General features: G+C 34.6%; 1 protein-coding gene and 3 long non-coding RNA genes across 6 annotated transcripts; 3 read left to right on the top strand and 1 right to left on the bottom strand.

Moving 5' to 3' along the window:
- The first annotated feature begins 1,404 nt into the window (after positions 1 to 1,404).
- On the top strand, positions 1,405 to 3,744 carry LOC134254302 (uncharacterized). The gene is made up of 6 exons (XR_009989295.1): positions 1,405 to 1,581; positions 1,800 to 1,921; positions 2,249 to 2,361; positions 2,535 to 2,597; positions 2,997 to 3,101; positions 3,505 to 3,744. It is a non-coding gene; the product is annotated as an uncharacterized LOC134254302 (long non-coding RNA).
- Positions 3,745 to 5,921: 2,177 nt separating this feature from the next.
- Positions 5,922 to 7,685, top strand: LOC134254301 (nuclear pore complex protein Nup205-like). Its single transcript, XM_062736828.1, has 4 exons — positions 5,922 to 6,153; positions 6,310 to 6,357; positions 6,548 to 6,754; positions 7,582 to 7,685. Exons 1-3 carry the CDS (start codon positions 6,040 to 6,042, stop codon positions 6,686 to 6,688), a joined length of 303 nt encoding a protein of 100 aa, XP_062592812.1. The 5' UTR covers positions 5,922 to 6,039; the 3' UTR covers positions 6,689 to 6,754; positions 7,582 to 7,685.
- Positions 7,686 to 7,765: 80 nt separating this feature from the next.
- LOC134254299 (uncharacterized) lies at positions 7,766 to 20,932 on the top strand. Of its 2 annotated transcripts, XR_009989292.1 has the most exons (5): positions 7,766 to 7,869; positions 8,110 to 8,610; positions 8,806 to 8,869; positions 11,948 to 12,132; positions 20,822 to 20,932. It is a non-coding gene; the product is annotated as an uncharacterized LOC134254299 (long non-coding RNA). The 2 variants fall into 2 exon arrangements; XR_009989291.1 differs by lacking the exon at positions 8,806 to 8,869 and having other exon boundaries at positions 7,768 to 7,869.
- LOC134254300 (uncharacterized) lies at positions 18,028 to 19,566 on the bottom strand. Of its 2 annotated transcripts, XR_009989294.1 has the most exons (4): positions 19,544 to 19,566; positions 19,385 to 19,443; positions 19,014 to 19,138; positions 18,028 to 18,631 (listed from the first exon to the last, which is right to left on the bottom strand). It is a non-coding gene; the product is annotated as an uncharacterized LOC134254300 (long non-coding RNA). The 2 variants fall into 2 exon arrangements; XR_009989293.1 differs by lacking the exon at positions 19,544 to 19,566 and having other exon boundaries at positions 19,385 to 19,526.
- Positions 20,933 to 21,486: the final 554 nt, after the last annotated feature.

Here is a 21,486-nt window from a genome sequence, read left to right as displayed (position 1 = left end):
TTTGGAAATACATGCTATTTTGGTCAAATTATGATACATGTATTATGTTTGGAAATCTTAAAACTATTTCAAAATGTGTTATTCACTAATATTTTACTGGGAAGGAGGGGTGGTAACTGGTAAGGGGGCTATCATTTTATAATTATCAATCATGTTTTAATTCTAGTTCTTGATCTTAGAGTTGAAGATATATTAGAAAACCCTGATGTTGGCCTAAATAGAGCTGTCATTAGCTGAATCAGTGTTTCACAAATACATCTTGTTTTCATTTTGAATTAGAAACTTTTCATATACAGCACTTTTAATGTCAAATTTTCATCGGGATCAAGGTTGAAAAAATTATGTTTCACATTGGCGTCAAATCAAAAAAATCACAAGAAAGGCAGAGACAGGTTCAACTGACTCAGAAAGATCGGCCCATTAACACTATTGTGTACTAGGTAACAGCTGTATTAAAATTTTGACTGGTATATTGACTCGATTGGGTAGATTTTGAACTAATATTTATACCTTTAAATTACCTGAGTGTATGTGACTTAATCCAAGTCATCGGGAAGCGCATATTTTTTTTTTTTTGGCAGATCAGTTAAACAGGTTGGGCACAGTTCCTCTTTCGGGGAAGTATTACTATAAAAGGGAACTATTACTCTTTTCAGTAATAAAAAACATTACTGAACTCGGGAATTTTCACTAGTTTAGTCTTTATATTCGTGTTTGTCTTGAATAAAAAATAAAGTGCAAGAATATTTTCACATCCTCTAAATATTTATTGCCTATTAAGTGTATGTGTGTTCAAAACTGCAATATTTATTGCTGCAAAAAGCTGAAAAAGAGTGATAAAATATTTCTAAAGTATAGATTTCTTACGGAAGCTTACCTGTGTTAAAATTGTGAGATTGGATAGGTTCAGCACTTGCTAACTCATTCATGAGATTATTCGTTTTGATTTATTCTTGTACAGTTTCTTTAATTGACATCGTAAAAATAATTTTAAATACCATTGCTTCTTTTACAGATGAAATTCTTATTTGAAATATTAAATTTCAAAAGATATTCTTTTAAAATTGTTTTAAAATGAATGTCCTTATTAGATTCCATACTTTTGTACCATTGATCAACAAAGAAGAAGATTGAATCTCATCTTACTCTTGTCTGCAGCATTGAATGACTGAATTTTTTGGTCAGCGAGGTTTGTTTAATAAAGATTAAACACGTTACATCGCATTTTTTATGCACTTTTTAGTTTATAAATGGATTTGAGACATTATTTGAAAAATGTGAAAAAAATTCCCGAATTGAGTAATGTTTTTATTACTGAAAAGAGTAATAGTTCCCTTTTATAGTAATACTTCCCCGAAAGAGGAACTGTGCCCAACCTGTTAAACAATATGGACCTGACTGCCTTTTCTGTCTGGCCACACAACAACCCCTGGAGAAAGCTGACACCTTAAGGCTGATTCAGTACCTAAGGGCAGACAACTCTGAGTGCAGATGGCACCCTGGACCCCGTGAGTCTGTGTCTGTTAATGGCCCTCCTGTACTGTTTTGATGTCAGTCTGTTTGAACATGAAGATGGAAGAGGTTAGTCGATCCCTGATAATTTATTCATCATTTCACAAACCATAATTTTATTATTCATAAATTAATGCTGTGTATAATTCATTGAAAAATATCAAGTTTGAACTTTTTTTGGCAATATACATGTCAATCTTTCTTAAGCAATTGCTTTGAAATAATAAGAATTATCAATTTAAAAATGAAATAAAAAGGTTAAAGTTGATGACTTTTGACATTTACAGATCAAGGTCCTGCAGCGTCTACCAATGATGATGGACTCGACCTACATACCTGACATACACCAGGATCTCATGTCTACGCGAGTCTGGACCAACTCAGGTCTTAGTTCAAAAATCAACTGAAGGTAAAGTTTGAAAATGAGACAAAGAGCAGCACTAAGTATATTATTAGAAAACTCAGGTCTTGATTGGGAAACCTACTATTGGTTTATTATACATGCATGGTTAAAAACATGTCAATCAGAAGATAAATACATCCTTTATGGTACCTGCCTTAGAGTTGATATTTCTACCTTGGTACATGTATGTCATAATACATCGTGAATGAATTTGATATGGCAAGATAGTCATAAGTGCTTTAAGATGTGTTGAAAGTAAACTGTAAACTCATTTTGGGCTTTATTGATATCTTAGGATGACTCGCTCTTGATTTACATGAACTTGATTTGTAGGAGTGAATGGAATTTGTGAAGAGGATGAGGTGGTTATTAACGAGGCCCTGGAAGCTAACGTGTTCCACTTCCTGCGACTGGCTGTTGTAGCCGTACATGATTTCCATAAAGAGGTAGGTCATTTGGTGTATATTTCAAGTTGACATCAAAATTTACACACTTGTAATTCAGCAGCAAGTCAAAAAAGAAGTTGTTTGACAAATCATTATTTTGACTCTTCAGACTGGATTCTTAATATCCTAACAGGGTTGGAACTATTAAATAGCATATTGTTTTTGTTTTGTAGGAATATTATCTAAAGAAAGTCCAAAGGCTGGTTACAGACTTTATTTTTCACATGCCACTGAAGGTATGTACGTATTACTAATTATAATTAAGTGACACCTAAACTAATTGTTAATGAATTTGATCACAAAACAGTGCAAATTTTGCATGGCTAACTTTGTCTGAAATGAAAAGAATATTCCATTCAACATTTCAGATATATAGCAAAAAAGAAAAAGAAAACTTTTGTACATTTTTATAAATTATGAACTGATGATCAGTAGAAAAATAAGTTCTTTTCAATGGTTGTAAATTTTGAAATAAATGTTGATTAAAGTAAAATATATCTGAAAAATATTCCTCATGTGAAAAAGAGAAAGGAAAATTTAAGTTAGTTCGAACCCTTTATGAAGTGGTAAGATTTATATATTGTACAAATTTTAATATAGTCTTTTAAAGGAACTTTATTCTGTATGATTGACAGGTGAAAGAGCTACTTACAAGAGATGCGGCGAGAATCGTGGCATCCAAGAGTTCCCTAGAACCTCCCACGTAACCCAGTCATGGCTTCCAGTATTTACTGAGACAGGTATGTAATGGTCCCTAGTGTTAACTGCTTATATCAACATGATTAAGGTTTACTGACCCTCTGACAAGAGAGATAACTCCCACGTCACCCAGTCATGGCTTCCAGTACTTACTGAGACTGGTACGTATCTGTCGCTAGTGTGTACTGCTTGTATGAACATAATTATAAGGTTTTCTGACTGTATGACAAGAGAGATAACTATGGCTTAGATGTATAATAATTATTTCCATAGAAATTAATAGATAATGATAGAATTTCTTTAAAAATTTTGAAATTTAAATTTATTAAATTGTTAACATATCAGTTTTATCTTATCTTTCTTGTAGAAATCACCATGAAAGCCATTATCAATATTGATGATCTGTGGTGTGATGCGACATAAAATCCTACCATGTATTTTCAGATTGGAGATTTATACAGAAGTGACCCCCTGGGACTGAAACTGTCTGTAGAGTACTGGTGTCCCCAGGATGAGTACGGACCTCATGAAACAATGTACAATGTTAGACGTGCACAAAGACAGGAAGATAAAAATTAAAATCTGCAAAGCAAAAATAATCTTCTATTAAGTTTTAGAAAAGAGAAGGATTTTAGCCTTACATAAGTAGGGAATGTACATAGACTGTATGTTTTATATTACAGATGTCACTGTAAAAATTTGTCCATCTGGCTGGGGACCTCCTGCCCCCCTCCCTCTACGTACCCTACATCCAGATGTTCATTGGTCTGTTTTACATTACAGGTGTCGCTGTACAAGTTTGTCCATCTGGCGGGGGACCTCCTGCCCCCCTCCCTCTATGTACCCTACATCCAGATGTTGATTGGTCTGTTTTACATTACAGATGTCACTGTAAAAGTTTGTCCGTCTGGCTGGGGACCTCCTGCCCCCCTCCCTCTACGTACCCTACATCCAGATGTTGATTGGTCTGTTTTACATTACAGGTGTCGCTGTATAAGTTTGTCCGTCTGGCGGGGGACCTCCTGCCCCCTCCCTCTATGTACCCTACATCCAGATGTTGATTGGTCTGTTTTATATTACAGGTGTCGCTGTATAAATTTGTCCATCTGGCAGGGGACCTCCTGCCCCCCTCCCTCTACGTACCCTACATCCAGATGTTGATTGGTCTGTTTTATATTACAGGTGTCGCTGTATAAGTTTGTCCGTCTGGCGGGGGATCTCCTGCCCCCTCCCTCTACGTACCCTACATCCAGATGTTGATTGGTCTGTTTTATATTACAGGTGTCGCTGTAAAAGTTTGTCCGTCTGGCGGGGGATCTCCTGCCCCCCTCCCTCTATGTACCCTACATCCAGATGTTGATTGGTCTGTTTTATATTACAGGTGTCGCTGTAAAAGTTTGTCCGTCTGGAGGGGGACCTCCTGCCCCCCTCCCTCTACGTACCCTACATCCAGATGTTGATTGGTCTGTTTTATATTACAGGTGTCGCTGTAAAAGTTTGTCCGTCTAGCGGGGGATCTCCTGCCCCCCTCCCTCTACGTACCCTACATCCAGATATTGATTGGTCTGTTTTACATTACAGGTGTCGCTGTATAAGTTTGTCAGTCTGGCGGGGGACCTCCTGCCCCCCTCCCTCTACGTATCCTACATGCAGATGTTGATTGGTCTGTTTTATATTACAGGTGTTGCTGTAAAAGTTTGTCCGTCTGGCGGGGGATCTCCTGCCCCCCTCCCTCTACCTACCCTACATCTAGTTGTTGATTGGTCTGTTTAATATTACAGGTGTCACTGAAAAAGTTTGTCCGTCTGGCGGGGGACTTCCTGCCAACCTCCCTCTACATACCTTACATCCAGATGTTGATCGGTCTTAGCAGTAACCACAGTCTGCCCTCTACTGCTTCGACCTTCTGAAGGTCAATGGGATGGGGTCAGGTTAGAATTTCTGATAGCTTCAGTGGAATTGTGTATCTAAAGAAGTTCTAATGGCAGATGTCTTTATGTACAGTTACTAGTGCTTTAATTGGAAAAGACAACAGGTAGGGAACTTGGATAGCTTCAGTGGAATTGTGTTTCTAAAATTGTTCTAAAGACAGATGTCTTTGTGTGCTGTCACAAACAGTCTATCCTGCAGTCACAGATGTAAAAAGACAATTTAAAAGTTTTAGAGCGTGATTGATTCCAGCAAGCACTGAGCTTTCTTAATTTACCGTGATATGAATCTGTTCCTAAAATATACAACAGAAGTTTTGTATCTTGAATGAATACCTTGGATATAAGTATGTCAAAGTAATTAAAAGAATGACTCATTTCCTTTTTTCTTTAAGTATTTTACCATTGATATCTCAAAGTAATTTCTTGTTCTAAAAAATTAACATGGTTTGCCTGAACTTGACTTATATGAGTATTTTTTACACTAGGAGGCCCAGCCAGTGCCGTTTCGTGGCAGCACATTTTCCTGTCGCTGAATCAGTACTATGCCAGTTTGCGTCGGGAGGATCCTAGCACACTGCCCTGACATGTCTCACATGGGGCTCAGAGTTCCCCACCCCCGAAGAATCACCCCACAGGAACTAGAGGGGCTGGTCGTCGTCCTGAAACTGTGTCGTGTGGTGTCTGAATATGTGAGTACATTTGTCCATCATCAGATAAAGAAAATAATTATACTTTAATAGCCAAGGGTTTTGATTTGATCAACCCATAATTCATTGTAGTTTGTTATTAAGGCATGATAATAATGGGTCTGTATTATTTTTAAGTTGTATTGAATAATGAGTTTATATCAATTTTAATATTCCTGAATCAAAGCATAGGAAGTAATAAAGACTTTTAAAAGGGGAATCTAATTTCGAAATCTGCATAAATGGCAGATTACTATCTAACACCAGAAAAATTGACATCTTATGTTACAGAATGATCGAACTGCTGTGTGGCGTTCTGTGAGAACCAGCAGTGGCAGGTGGCGGTGGTGTTAAAAGGACTCATGACCTGTAGTATCCCCCGCGATCTTAAAGCTGAGATCTTCAGGGTGCTGGCAGGGTTTGCCAAGACGCCGGACGTGGCAGCCAGCCTGTGGCATACACTGGAAGCCTCACAGGTAACCACTGAAATACTGCTCTTTACTATATCTTTATTGATGTTAAGTGTATTTATTGCATTGACATGCACCTCTCCTCTTGTTTTCCCTATATTATACTGTATATACATGTATGTGGGTTCACTATATTAATTTGTTTAATAATTTGTTTTAAAGAATCTGACCACAGTCCAGAGCAGCAGTTCCTCGCAAAGTGGAATCCAGGTAAATGTTAATTTGTTTTCTCAGGTTATAATCTCTGTTCTTTTTTATAATTCTCCAGCCTAAAAAGAACAGAACTAAATCTTGCTGTACACATAGAAATTTATCTAGAGACCAATACACATGTAATTACATATTGTGTCTCTCAAGCTTGTTAGAGTTATGTACCTTTGATGTCTGTTTTTCCCTGTAGGTGGAGCTGGAGGAGGTAGAGACCCGAGCGGAGGAATTCCCCAATTGCAAGACGCGAGCTTTTGAGTCCTTACTGGACTCCCTCAATGACATTCCTGTTCCCCCGGGCATCAGGGCAGGTCTCAGGGCCCCAGGATTTTAACCCTACCTAGAGTTTGTCAAGAATGTTTGAGAAGTTTTACGCCAGCAGTTACAAGAATCAGAAAAGGTTGGATATAAGATTTTTTAAAATGTTTTTTCAATCTTGTTGATAAATACATGCACTAGCTGTTCTATCATCAAATAAAAAAAAATTACAGCTGGAAATGAAAAATACACGGACAAAAAAGGTAGAAAGAGATTGAAACAATGAAATTTTTATTAGCTCTACTGGTCACAGACCAGAAGAGCTTATGCGATAGTATGGTGTCCGTCGTCCGTCAAGCTGTCTAGCTGTCCATCTGTCTGTGAACAATTTTTCAAAACGCTACTCCTCCTACAGTTTTGGTCTGATTTTAATATAACTTGGCACACAAGTAGACTACACTAAGATACATAAAATAGAGCATCGGTTTTTTATTTCTATGAACAGTGTTGCCATTGTTACTAAAAATAGAAATGTCTTTTGTTATATCTTTTGCTATAAATACAAACCAGTAGAGCTACAGTCTTGACAGAGACTTCTGGTTTAAAAACTGTATCTGTCATTATCATTGATATTAATTGAAAATGTGGTTATTGTGTGTGATTTATTGCCAAAGGTAATTAAGTCAATGCAAGTGACTGTTTAAGAATCCCTTGTATACAACTGCAGGATTGATTTCTTTCAAGAACTATAGAACACTAAATTTTCGCGATACCTTATTTTCCTGAGATAATATTGATTCTTGATTAGCAAGATTGGCGAATTGTGGTTATTGCTCTATATAATCTTTAGAAATACTATTATACGCAAGCATTAAATTTTTGCGAGCACGCTATCTCGTGTAATTACGCGAAAATCAAGTTCTTGCGAATAAAAAGTGATTTACAGCAAATGTAAAGCTTTATTTACAGTGGGAGGTGTCCAGTGACTGTCTGAGGATCCTATGTAAGCTCCTACGGGAGTATGATGTGGTGGGGAGTGTCTTTGGGGAGGATCTTGTTGAGGTACAGATGGGGGGCGTGGTGCCCGCTAACAAGTCACCGGGTACATCCTGATTGTGGTGTTTTATATCTTGTAGATTTATACAGTTCAGCATTCCTCTTCCTGAGCATGCCCAGTCAGCGATGAAGATCCTGTATCGAGTGTGTCACTAGGCTCCCGTTCAGGTGGCCCTCGTCATTCTGTTCACATCACATCAGGTAACAGTATGATTTGATTAAGACCCCAAGATGAACATATTTTTTAAAGCTCTGAATTCTCCTTGAACCAAGAATTATTTCAAGTCTGGTTGACACTGAAAAAGGTGCTACATAGTGCACTGTGTCTATTTCCAGAATTAGATAAATGCGTGCACTAAATTGTTATTGGGTTCTTTCGAAATCTTATGCCATGTAATTCTTGGTTTACATTGTTGTATCATGTAAAATTCATTATTCCAGACCTCTCATCTGGAGCTGCTCCTTGGATTTGTGGAATGTCTGGAAGTGGAGGAACCAGAACAAATGGTGGAGCAGACAATCCACTTACCAGAGGAGGAGGGTATGTTAAAATTGTGTGGAGAGAGAGAGAGATAGAGAGAGAGAGAGAGAGAGAGAGAGAGAGCACTCGCGCTCACCGACTTGTGGGGAACTCACACCTGACAAAGGACCTTTCTTATGGGGAAAGTTCAGAATTGTGGGGAACTCTCTCGTTCCCCACAAATATGGTCATGGGGTTTTTTGAATTCTACGTGTTCTACTGATAATATTTATTCGATTTGTGGTCATTTTTAAAAAAATCCCCATAAGTCCGTAAAATTGACTCGCAGTAATTTTCTCACTGCACCGTAAAACGAATGTTTGAGGATGCTGGGAAATGTTCATTCGGAACGCAGCGGAATTTAAACTGGTCCCCATATGATACCAATTTATTGCGGGCAATGGCTGCTCCGAGAATATGTGGTAAGTAGATTTTTTATCATATTTTAAAGATATTATAGGCTGAAAACTTAATTTAACTACGTAAATCATGCATGCAGTTATTTCTTACAGACGTTCGTAAAGTAACATTTAATAATGAATGCACGTAAAACTTTGGGAAAGTTTGACCCGACCTAGACCTCGGTTATTTTTTTTTTAATTGTATCATGTTTATAGGCCTAATGGCTATCCTGTAAGAACAAACTACGGATTTATATGAATTCAGCACCCCCGGGATATGGTAAGCGTTTAAGGCTTGTCCCCATTTTTTGAGAAACGCGACTATCCTCATCATGCCCATACAAATTATGCTAGACGGTGCGACTGTCTGGTCTTTAGCTGTTTAGTGAGGCCTGTGTGGGCGAATTAATTGTAAAAGTTAATCTGACTTAAACTGTACGTGTATTTATAAACGATGTCAGTCACACACTGACTCAGTGTCAGAAATGTATCACAGAGAACTCCACCTTTTCAAAAGGTCCATTGAAATCAGTACATTTATAGATTTACGTAGCTAAAATTTCTTAGCTTGGTTAGATTATTTAACATGTTTAATTCTTCCAAAAAAAGCTTGATTTAGTTATCGTTTTTTTATCAAGTCATTCTTCCTACTTGTATATATTTCTTCGCATGCGTTGGTTTGCATAGTGTCCATTTGCCTTCATTATCTTTCACCTGCACCCTGTTCTACATTCATCCTGATTGCCCTACTGAAAATATTTTCATGATTTTAGACCATCATTTTCGATGTATCATAAGTATTTTTTTTATTTTGCTAAGGCCAAGATAAATAGATAGTGTTTCCTATTTTAACCTTAGAAAAGATAGGGTAGGTAGGTAGGAAAAACATTTTTATTTTATTTTAACATTTTATTGGCAGGCACGCTGCCACTTTCCCCCAGGATTTCACTGTCAAAATATTTCTGATTAATATGTGTAAGATATATGTATTATTATAACAGTAACTTGATCCGAAGGGTCGTATCACGTCGAGTTGACAGGCGCAGATCATCAGATCTAACGAGACGCGAAGTGTCGAGTTTGATCTGATGATCCTCACCTGTCAACGAGACGTGATACGGCTCTTCGGATCAAGTTACTGTTATAATGATATATTTATTATATACCCCCTCATGACTAGCAAAATATAGCAAAAGAAAACTTTAGAGATCGATTGCATAACATTTATCCATAAAACAAAGCACAACAACAAGGGACTTTTTAACGCGCAAGAAAAATAATGTCATATTTCTGCGTACTACGTCATCAGTTTCAGAGAGTGGTGATATGGATTCAGAAAACAACATGTTGGTGATCCGGAAAATCGGATCACGACGTCACATGATAGCGTTAATTCAACAGTAAAATTGGGTGATACACATTAGGTATATAATAAATGCATTTCTCAAACATGGAAGTGATCAAGATTGGGATTTCATTTCTAATTGTAAACTGGAATTCCGAATACTGTAATATGTGTATATAATTTGGTGCTTTCAAAATTTAGCATAATCACTGGGTTGGCATAATCATAAATTAGCGCTACACATGTATGTGCGGTGTATTGTATATATCAATATGTAAATGATTTCTTAGCAGTATTCATGAATTATACATTGTTGTCTGCACCAAAGCCGCTAAAATATGAAGCCTGCATTTTAAAGTATACATACAGTAGTTTATTCATGGAAAGATATTAGCAGAAAAAATATTGAGGGTCGGCTCCTATACTTTTTAGAGTTAGGCGGGGAACTAAACATGCTGAAAACACACTACTTATTTATTTAGGCCCAATTAAAATGTCTAATAAATTCATTTTAATTAAATACTTATTGTTAATTAAAGATCACCTTTTATTTTTAAAATTTGTTACAATTCAAACCTTGGCCTTGGGGTTTAGATGCTGATGGAATAAATAAGAAACAAAATCATATGTAAAAAATAACTAAAAATCCTTTTCAAAACCTCAATTACTATTGAATTATGATTGGGCGTGGTATACAAAATAATGCGAATTGGAGGAAATGGAGAAACATAGTAATAACAATTAGATCAGCTTTTATGATAGCGAGCATATTAAAAATTTAAAATTGGTTATAAAATTGAAAGGTAATGTTGAGATTTTAAGATTCAATATCTATTATTCATAATTATTTAATTTGCTTAACTGAATTTATACCTTTTTAAATTTATTTACATATAACGATCGCGCTCAAAGTTTTGGGTCTGATAATGCTTCCTGATTTTGGTCTTTTATTTTTTTTTTTAAGAAAACCATTTGATTTCTGCACCCACTCCTCCTTTCTAAAAATTTTTAATCTGCCTCTGGTTACTTTACGCTGTAAATTTTAGTGCTGTGCGATATTACCGGTTAACCGGTGTATCCCGATTTCGTTCTTCACAATACGTATCGCGATATTATTTTGTGAATACTGGTTCGGGTTCGATATCCTATAAATTGTTACAAAAAGAGTTATTTGCCCCTTTCAAGGTAAAATATGGCGGCAAGCAACGTGAAGTTTGATCGGAAACCAGAGACATGTTTATCAGAAACGAAAAGACGACAACTGTTACATGAAAGCCCTTCATGTTAAAGCAGAATCTGAATATTACATTTTGATTCTTAAAGTTGTGCCACAAAACCTTAGCTTGCCACTTGCGTACATACAACGCGATCAGGCAGTTGTAATATCAACTTGAGAATACATGGAATTTGAGTTTTTGTTTTTTTTTAACATTGATGAAAAGCAAAATTTATTAAAAATTTTATATTGGGATATATTGCAATACAAAATATAATATTGCGATATATCGCGATACGATTTTTCAGCCGCGATACCCAGCTCTAGTAAATTTCTATTCTCATTTTAATTAAATTAAATAAATACTAACAGCACTATCATGCAATTTCAATGACTATCATTTAAGGTATTGATTCAGTTTTCTGTCATTCCTAAAAATAAGTTGTACTGTATCGTTGATTTTTTGCATATAAAACAGTTTCTGCTCATCAAACATCCACGAGAAAGTGTTCTGTTTCGCAGTTATTGTACGGTTGATTTAAAAGGGAAAGTTCTCTGGGCCATGTCACAAGAAGGAAAAAAGTAAAATATTTTTCATACCTACCTACCCACTGTTAACAATATGGTTCAGGAAAGGACATACATTAAGTCTTAATTTTGGCATGCCACATGGGGTCAAAAATTACTATTGAGTGATGTGGAGATATACCTGTCTTGTAATTATAGGTAAAGATATGAACACTTTAAAAAAAATATACAATGAAATCTTTGAACTGAAAGCAAAATTATCATTGCAGGTTTTCGGGTTTTCACCACAAGAGCAAATTATACAACTTTATTCTTGAAAATGTTAGAGACTGAGACTTGGAGTCAAAGTCAACAGACACGCTTGCATGGACATGAAGGATGTAAAGAACTAGAGTATTATAACTGAAAGCATTTTGTCTGGATTTGTGTATGGAAACAGAAGGATTTAGTATTGGTAAGTCAAGATAGCTGTAAAATCTCATTTTGAACTCTATATGTGAGCAGTACTGTAAACCAACTACCAGGTAGTACACATGTACCCTATTTGTGTCATCTTTTATTTGCATATCTAATCTGTGTTGATTAATTTCCGTGACTAATGAAAGGAAACATTCTCTACAAATATAAAGCAAAATTAATAGTTCAGGGCAATTAATAATTTACTATTCACTAGTAAATGTAGGTCATGAAACTGGCAAATATTTCTTGCACTCAAATAAAAGTTGGTTTACAGTACTTCCGTTGCTCTAAAAACAGAAATAATAAAAAAAAAAAAGCATGCTGATATCATGTATGTTATGAAGCCTAATACATGTACATAGAAGTATATAAACCGGTATATCTAAAATAAAAAAAAAAATTTGGTCCTTGTTCATGATTTCAAAGTAGGTTAAAAGCCTCATGAACATGCTGAGAAGTTGTCAGAAAATATACATGTGTGCTAACCATGCTAACTGTGTAACAATAATCAGAAAATTTTACAAAATATAATCAAAATTTGGTTAATAATAATTAGTCATTGGCCAATTAAATCCATCAATGATTAAATTAGTACTTATATAGACTGTCTCCTGATTTTATGACTTTTTATCCTTTTCAACATACTTATTATTTTTGAATTGAAAACATTTTTTTTTACCTGAGAAAATTAAAATTTGCAATTTGTTTTAAATCTAGTGAAGGAAAACAAATGTTTTTAAAATTAATGTGCTTTTATTTAAAAGACTTGTAAACATTAGATTAGTAATACATGTAGTTTCAATACAATTATTAATATTGATGATTGATTTTTTTAAAGATTTGATAGTTATTTTATTTGTTGAAAAATAATTTTTATCTGTAATGTTCATGTATAATAAAATAATGCATTTCCCAATAAGTGATAAATGTTTCCCACAAGTCAGCAATATACACTGAAGTGTACATTTATTGGTTGGGTTCAAAGGCAACATTTATATGGAAACAAAGTTTTAAGGGTAAAGCAATGGTCAATACATGTGTATTCCTCACAAGTGAACAGTGAGAAATATTCCCCACAAGTCAGCAGTGATAAATATTACCTAAAATTGTTAACTGTGAGAAATATTCCCCACAAGTCAGCAATGATAAATATAACCTACGTGAGAAATATTCCCCACAAGTCAGCAGTGATAAATATTCCCCACAAGTCAGCAATGAAAAGTATTACAAGTTAACAGTGAGAAATATTCCCCACAAGTCAGCAGTGAGAAATATTCCCCACAAGTCAGCAATGAAAAGTATTACAAGTTAACAGTGAGAAATATTCCCCACAAGTCAGCAATGATAAGTATTACCTACAAGTTAACTGTGAGGAATATTCAATAACAACATACAATTATTTTAACCCATTCTCAATCAAATTTGGGGAGTAAATTGGAATTAGCATGTCTGTCTATCTTTCTATAGGCATTACATATTGAGGGATAATGGTGGCATTATTTTTTTAGGAAATCTCACATCAACTTCCTGTTTATCTGTGCGTGTAAATTTTTATGTTTTTTTTTCAGCAACTACTATGGTAGCAAGAAGTTTGAAATTTTTTAAAACTCTTTGTTGAAGCATATTATATACTGGTAGTGAGATTCATTTTTATGCAAATTCGATGTCAACTTCCTATATATCCACGTGTCTCGAGATCTGTACGCAATTTTTGTTGCAGTTTTTTCACCAACTGACTATCACAGATATAAAAATGTGGTACATGTATCCATTAGATTGAACCCTAGCAATAAAAATCCTGAGTAGCATTCTCTACTGAGACTAGCAAGCTAACCACTATGCTACACAAGTCCTGATGAGGATTGGCATTTAAATCATGTTTGTGATATGACCATTGACTCAGTGGACTTTTTTTCTGAAAAGATACAAAAGTTATATCATAAAATTATAATTTTTTAAAAGGTTTATTGGGTTTTTACTCCATAATTTTGGAAATCAAAATAGTATATTTCATTCTGTATGCAAACTTTGAGGATAAACTTGAAAAAAAAGTGGAGTGAAGACCCACTCATACATTTCAAAACATTGTTTTAAAAAGTGTGTAGTGTTGTTATGATAGTCGCTGCATGACTATCGAAAATCGTCGTTTAAAGGCCCAGATTGGCGACAATCGATTGTAAATATTATCATCGATAGATCACTATATTTTTCAAGCCGTATTTCTCAAGCCGAGCAGGTTTAACTTTTATATTCACCAAAGGGACATCACTCTAATCAGCAGTAAACAAAATGAGAACGTGCATGGTGAAGAGGTTATAATTATTATATCCATATCCTGGTGCATTGTCTTTTTAAAATACTTCTAAGGATGAATAAATCTAACCTTTTATAACATTTAAAATTATCAATTATATAAGTGATTGTGTTCTTCCGATTCAATTTGATAATAGTAAATTTGTCCAATTTTACAACACTAAAAGTGTGAAAAAATGACTCAATTTGCCCTTTTTCGCGTGTGTATTATATTTTACAGGCCAAAAACTTCAATCTTCATGAGATATGTATAAGTTGTAGAGATTTGACAGATTTACATAAAGTATACTTTAATTTTAGATGAAATATTTCGGAAAATTTTGATACAATACTTGATATCGTGATTACTTAACTTAGCTGAACTCTTTCATGAAGGAGGTAGGAATCATCTGTTGGGTGGGAGCAATGTGCTATTCAATACAATTAATGCAAGATCGATCATTGTAGCATTTATAAGGACAGATAAGTAAAAAATCCTGGTGGAATACCTCGCTAGACAATCGCTGAACCAGCCTTATACATTTTTGAGAGGAGCCAATCCTAAATTGTCACATTTTTAAAGATATGTTTAATTAAGCGGACTCTTATAGTTAAATTTTCACTGAAAATCGTCACATTTTTCAGTATATAAAATATTCTTAACTTTCCTTATTTGACAATCTACTATTTGGAATTCAATATCTGGCAAAACATCGTGATTTTGGCATTAAATTGTTCGAATCATTCGATTGTCACTAATGTAAACAATGTCATTTGCCCCCAGAAATTTAGACTTTTCTTGACTCCCTCGCAAAAGAGCGGAGGTAAGTTAGATAACTGCGAGGTACTCGCGACATAACATATTGAGATTTAATTTTTTCACCTTCATGTTTGTTGCGCTATAGGCTTATCCCTTGTTATGTTCTCGGACTCCCATCTCATTTATCATCCAATAATAAAATACATTTCCAAAGCATGTGAATTATATTTAGATGATAATTAAATACATATGATAAACAATAGGTAAAAAATTGATATTTTTGTCCTTTCTACTCTTCATGCATATAAAATGTATAAAGTCCACAACAATAAAATGATTCATTTGATTTTTGTTAGGATTTGTTCATCGACATCCAACATATTGTTTACATGTTTATGTTACGTTTGTCCCAGAAATCCTGAAAGATTTGTACACTCTGCAACTTTTTTACAGAGGAGCGCACTAAAATCTTAAACTCTTCCATAGTTGAAATAAGACGTATTGGTAAATAGATTTTGCCCTGTAGTCCATCTGGCTGTTTGTCCTCAAAAACTTTAACCTTGCTCATAACTTTGGAGTGAGTGGGGCTATGGCTTTCATATTTCACTGCTGTACACTTGTATTTCTTGTGACAAGACCTTTCTTTGGGTACCACCACCACCAAATTTGACCTCTTGACCTTGAAGTTTGACCACTTTTACAAAAATATATCACTCTTCAACCTTAGTTATAACTTATAACTTTTGCACAGTTGGTGTTAGGGCTTTCATACTTCTCATTGGTATGTTCAATAATTTTTTTGACAGGTCTGCCCAAGTTTTGTATTAAAACGCTTCTGAAACTCATCTGTAAAAAACATTTAATATTGTTGGACGATTTAAACATTTCGGGAAAATAGCAAAAAAAAATGAAAACGTGAAAAAACAAGAGGCCCATGGGCCACATCGCTCACCTGAGCACTGTGGCTAGGAAAAACAGAATTGGTTTATACTAGAAAAGCTTAAATACAAAACTAGTCCCAAGACCAATCATGGCTTTGCTATTCTTGAGAAGAAGATTTTTAAAGAATTTTCCTATATATTTCTATGTAAAACTTTGGTCGGCCATTTTGGCCCCGCCCTAACCCTGGGGGTCATGAGTTGCACAATTTAAATCTATACTACCTGAGCATGCTCCCATATAAATATGATAAATTATGGCTTTGTCATTCTTGAGAAGAAGATTTTTAAAGAATTTTCCTATACATTTCTATGTAAAACTTTGGTCGGCCATTTTGGCCCGACCCTACCCCTGGGGGTCATGAGTTGCACAAATTTAAATCTACACTACCTGAGCATGCTCCCATATAAATATGATGAATTATGGCTTTGTCATTCTTGGGAAGAAGATTTTTAAAGAATTTTCCTATATATTTCTATGTAAAACTTTGGTCGGCCATTTCGGCCCTGCCCTACCCCTGGGGGGTCATGATTTGAACAAACTTGAATCTACACTACCCGAGCATGCTTCCATATATATATGATGAATTATGGCTTTGTCATTCTTGAGAAGAAGATTTTTAAAGAATTTTCCTATATATTTCTATGTAAAACTTTGGTCGGCCATTTTGGCCCTGCCCTACCCCCGGGAGTCATGATTTGAACAAACTTGAATCTACACTACCTGAGCATGCTTCCGTACATATATGATGTGTGTGTGTGTGTGTGTGTGTGTGTGTGTGTGTGTGTGTGTGTGTGTGTGTGTGTGTGTGTGTGTGTGTGTGTGTGTGTGTGTGTGTGTGTGTGTGTGTGTGTGTGTGTGTGTGTGTGTGTGTGTGTGTGTGTGTGTGTGTGTGTGTGTGTGTGTGTGTGTGTGTGTGTGTGTGTGTGTGTGTGTGTGTGTGTGTGTGTGTGTGTGTGTGAATTATGGCTTTGTCATTCTTGAGAAGAAGATTTTTAAAGAATTTTCCTATATATTTCTATGTAAAACTGGTCGGCCATTTTGGCCCCGCCCTACCCCGGGGGGTCATGATTTGAACAAACTTGAATCTACACTACCTGAGGATGTTTCCCCATAAGTTTCATCTTTCCTGGCACAGTGGTTCTTGAGAAGAAGATTTTTAAAATATGCCACTAACTTTTCATTAATTCCCAATTATCTCCCCTTGAATGAGGGCGTGGCCCTTCATTTGAACAAACTTGAATCCCCTTCACCAAAGGATACTTTGTGGCAAGTTTGGTTGAAATTGGCCCAGCGGTTCTTGAGAAGAAGTCGAAAATGTGAAAAGTTTACAGACAGACAGACTGTCAGACAGACGGACAGACAGACCGACGGACGGACGACGGACAAAATGTGATCAGAAATGCTCACTTGAGCCTTCGGATCAGGTGAGGTAAAAAACTATGAGGTTCGCAGAAGTAAAATGGAGGATAGGTCAGGTGACAGGAAACATGAGTACAGTCATGTATATTTTTTATGCCCCGGTATACCCCTGCGAGACGATCATGAATAATTCATGAATTTCCTTGAATTTTTCATGAATTTAATTCATGAAATGTTCATGAAATGTTCATGAAGATCCTATGAACTTATTATTGGACATTTTCAAATCATGAATTTTTATTCATGAAAGAAAATTGATGAATATTCATGAATATTTTTTTTCATGAATAATTCATGAAGAGTCATATTCATGAAGATTCATCATTTCAAGAATGTCCAATAATAAGTTCATAGGATCTTCATGAACTATTCATGAATAATTTGATGAATTTTTTCAGGAATGTTCATGAATGAATAAAATTCATGAACCATTAGCATTCATGAATATTCTTGCTTATTCGTAAACAAAAAATGAAATATTATTATTCATGTTTATTCATGAAAATGCATGAAGTCATGCTAAAAAAGTAACAGTAGATGATTTATAATACAGCATTTTGAAAGATTTTACAGAAATGTTGTTTGTTTTCCAACCATGGCAACAAAATCTTTGTTAAAAAAATTAAAATAGACAATCTGACACATTAAACCATAGTAAATGAGTAATGTAGTTCATTCCTGGTAAAAGTATAAAAAAAATTCAATTCAAATGCAACTCTTTGCAGAATGTTTAACCTTACTTGGTCAAAAGGAGAGGGGGATCCTTCCTCAGCATGTTTCAAATTGTGTTTTAATGCCAGAAATTGAACAGTTTTTAATTCCAGTCTAGGAGAAAAGTTTGTTCAGCACCAGGGAAACAGTTTTCAGTGCTTTCAAGCAGTTCGAGCAGAGATGGTCAATTCAAAAATCCTTATTGTCTCTCCATGTGGAATTTCCAGAATTTCATCATTTGGATCCTTTGATTGAATATCATTCATATTTTCATTTCTTTTTTTGTTTCTTTTTCAAGAGCTCAGATTTTTGTGCAGCCAGAGTTTCTTCTCTTCTGCTCATCAACATTTGTGAACTGCTTCTCTTTTTCCTTCAAAAAGAAAGATTTTCTGAAAGTACCCATGATTGTAAAACATAAGACTTTTTTGTATTTTCTTGCATTTTAGATTCATTTAATTTTGCATCAGAGACACTTCCAAATTAAAACATTCTGAGTGGAATTTAAGCCTAATTTCTTGGACCACCATTTTGTAGATCAATCAGGCCTATGAATGTTTTGAGTCTCAGTCTATAATTAATGTATGTTATATGGTTGGATCCAAACTCAAAGCAAAGTTAGACAAAAATTGCATTAAAAAAAGACATATTAATTTATTATAATGTGCTTTAATTAGTTGTTATTTTACAAATAGACAGTAACATTTACAGACAGATTTCTGACTCAGTGATTGTCTCCATTTTTTGTCACTCACCAGTTATGAAGTAGATCGATCCTATATATAGTCTTCCTTCTTCATATTCTGTTATTTTCTTTAAAAGTTGACAAAGATCAGTGACTGTACTGTTTATTGGACACACCTTGTGAGAGGGTGAAAAACTACAAATTACAAAAGCATAATAAGAATTTGACAAAATATCAAAATCATAAGCAATCATACAAAATTAAATGCGTAACTTTAACATGTGAGCTGAACAGGCCTATGCCTATCGCATGCTGGAAATGCGCGGTTTTACAAAACATTGTAGTTGCAGAATTTAAACATGATAAAATATATTGCATAATACTGTTAGATACAGATGATAAAGTTCGATATAAATTCAAGTAAAACAATATAAAACTTACTCCTTAGGGAGGCCAACATCACCAAACTTCACAGCCAAAACGCCAGGCAAACCGCATGGCTACCATAATTAGTATAAACAGAATATTGAACCCGATCGAAATAAAATTATGCAATTCGAAAACGGCACAGTGACTATGCAAATAATAGATCACAAATACTGATTCTTCCACACTACAAATTCCCATTTCCAACGTCTCGCGCGTTTTCAAGTTTGCGCCTATTCAAAAATGTAGGTAGAGCTAAGAAATACCTTTAGTTTCGAATTTCCAAGATTTTCTGTTTAAAAAAAAATTACAAACACTATCTGAATAATTTTTCACTGAAAATACAATATTTTAAATCAAAATAAGTTTTATGAATGAGAATTTCAATTTTTTACGTCATAAATTCTTGCATGTATTGACTTTTAGTTTCCGTATAGCAGATTGTGGCGGCCCCCTAAGACATGATAATAACAATCTCTCGCCCTCAGACAGAATATTCTGAGCTGTGAAGACGCATCAGAAAAATAAAACTACAAAATACGGAATGTGGATCCTAGATACTTTACAACCATGCAGTCTGTGCTCTATCATTTACGCACGAAGCAAGGGAAACTTTTGACATTTTAACTGCACCAAAATTGAAAAGTATGTAGCGTTTCGATCCAGGAATAATACGGTACAGTACAGACAAGTGATATCATTTTTAAGTTGTTAATAGATATATAAAACGTTTTTTTACGAAGCTCACAAAGTTCATTTTCCAGAATGTTTCATTTTCCAACAACTTGTTTAAAGTTTGATGTTGAGAAAAAATTCGGTCGAACAAAGTTGTGTGATGAAAAACGACATTAATTAAAGCACATTATGATGAATATATCTGTTTAATTTAAATTATGAAGAAACACAAGTAATGAATTTGAAAAAAAATTGTGATGCAGTGTTTGTTTAATTAAAATCAAATAAAAACACTAAATGTTCAGAGATTTCATGATTTATTTTTTCAGATGGTGAAAGAATTATTATTAAACATATATTATACCAGGGGCTTGTTCAACAATTGCATCTGCATGCAAAAGTTGTATTATGAGAGTATTGAGTGTTTTCTGTTAATCATTTTTGTCAATTATTTTAGTCTTCATGAAAATTCATGAACATTCATAATACCTTGAACTCTACATTTTTTTCTGTCTTTAAAATGAAAATAACCAATATTCATATATATTCATCATTTGTTCATGAACTACATTTTATGAATATATTCATGAATAAAGTTCATGAACCATCTTTATGAACCAGTCATGAACCAGTCATGAACACATTATGAATGTTCATGAACGATTCATAAAAGTTCCTGAAATCATGAATTTCACCTCGCAGGGTAAGTGTCATATTTGATATTATATGGAATATGTGATTTGCAGCACATTTTACTGATATTTCTTTAAATTACAGGTATCCTGAATTTTTGTCAACTTCTAGCCAAGATCCTGTACTTAAGCTGAATGTGGAGGACAGATGTACACACAGTACTAGTATAGAGGGTAAGTAGACCATAAAAAAAAACAAGATGTGTTTGTGAAACACTATACACCCTGGCGGCAACAAAGTTTGGAAAAAGCTATTTTTAGCATTAAGGTCACAGTCAAGGTCACAAAGTCATTGACCTTGGTGTCATTTGAAAGAGGTTGATTAGTGGAGTATGGAGTGGACTCCATGCCACTAAACTGGAAGTGAACACCGCAGTGAATATTTTACGTAATTGAAGAAAGAAAAAAATTGTATGTAAATCTTCATGTACAATATTATGTTTCCATATGTGATCAATTAAAAAAAAATATATTTTTAAAACAAAATAATGCCTCATCAGGTCGGTAAGACAAGCTGTTTGGCTCTTTGTTGACTTGGCTTTTCAATGATTTAAATTTGGCACCGTGTAAAAATAGAATTATCTGTCCCTGGTACATATCGTCTTACAAGTAAGAAAAAGAATTGATAACTTTTAAAGTTTTCTTAAATATGTTTAAAATAACTGAATCAAAATATGTTGAATAATTATTTATTTTATTTCATTTGAACAAGCTTTCATCATCATGATCATGTTCCCCTTCTACCAATAT

Source organism: Saccostrea cucullata, unplaced genomic scaffold (assembly GCF_032062105.1).
Source record: "Saccostrea cucullata isolate Sc308-1 unplaced genomic scaffold, CSIRO_AGI_Scuc_v1 ctg3750, whole genome shotgun sequence".
Taxonomy (NCBI): Eukaryota; Metazoa; Mollusca; class Bivalvia; order Ostreida; family Ostreidae; genus Saccostrea; species Saccostrea cuccullata.
Note: the sequence above shows the minus strand (reverse complement) of the source record. Positions and strands in the feature narration are given on the sequence as shown.

What these genes read in the sequence shown, in the direction of transcription:
- LOC134254301 (XM_062736828.1), top strand. Translation starts at nt 6,040, where the DNA reads ATGACCTGTAGTATCCCCCGCGATCTTAAAGCTGAGATCTTCAGGGTG. An exon ending in ATACACTGGAAGCCTCACAG is followed by an intron (nt 6,154 to 6,309) that starts GTAACCACTGAA and finishes TTTGTTTTAAAG; the next exon opens with AATCTGACCACAGTCCAGAG. An exon ending in CCTCGCAAAGTGGAATCCAG is followed by an intron (nt 6,358 to 6,547) that starts GTAAATGTTAAT and finishes TTTTCCCTGTAG; the next exon opens with GTGGAGCTGGAGGAGGTAGA.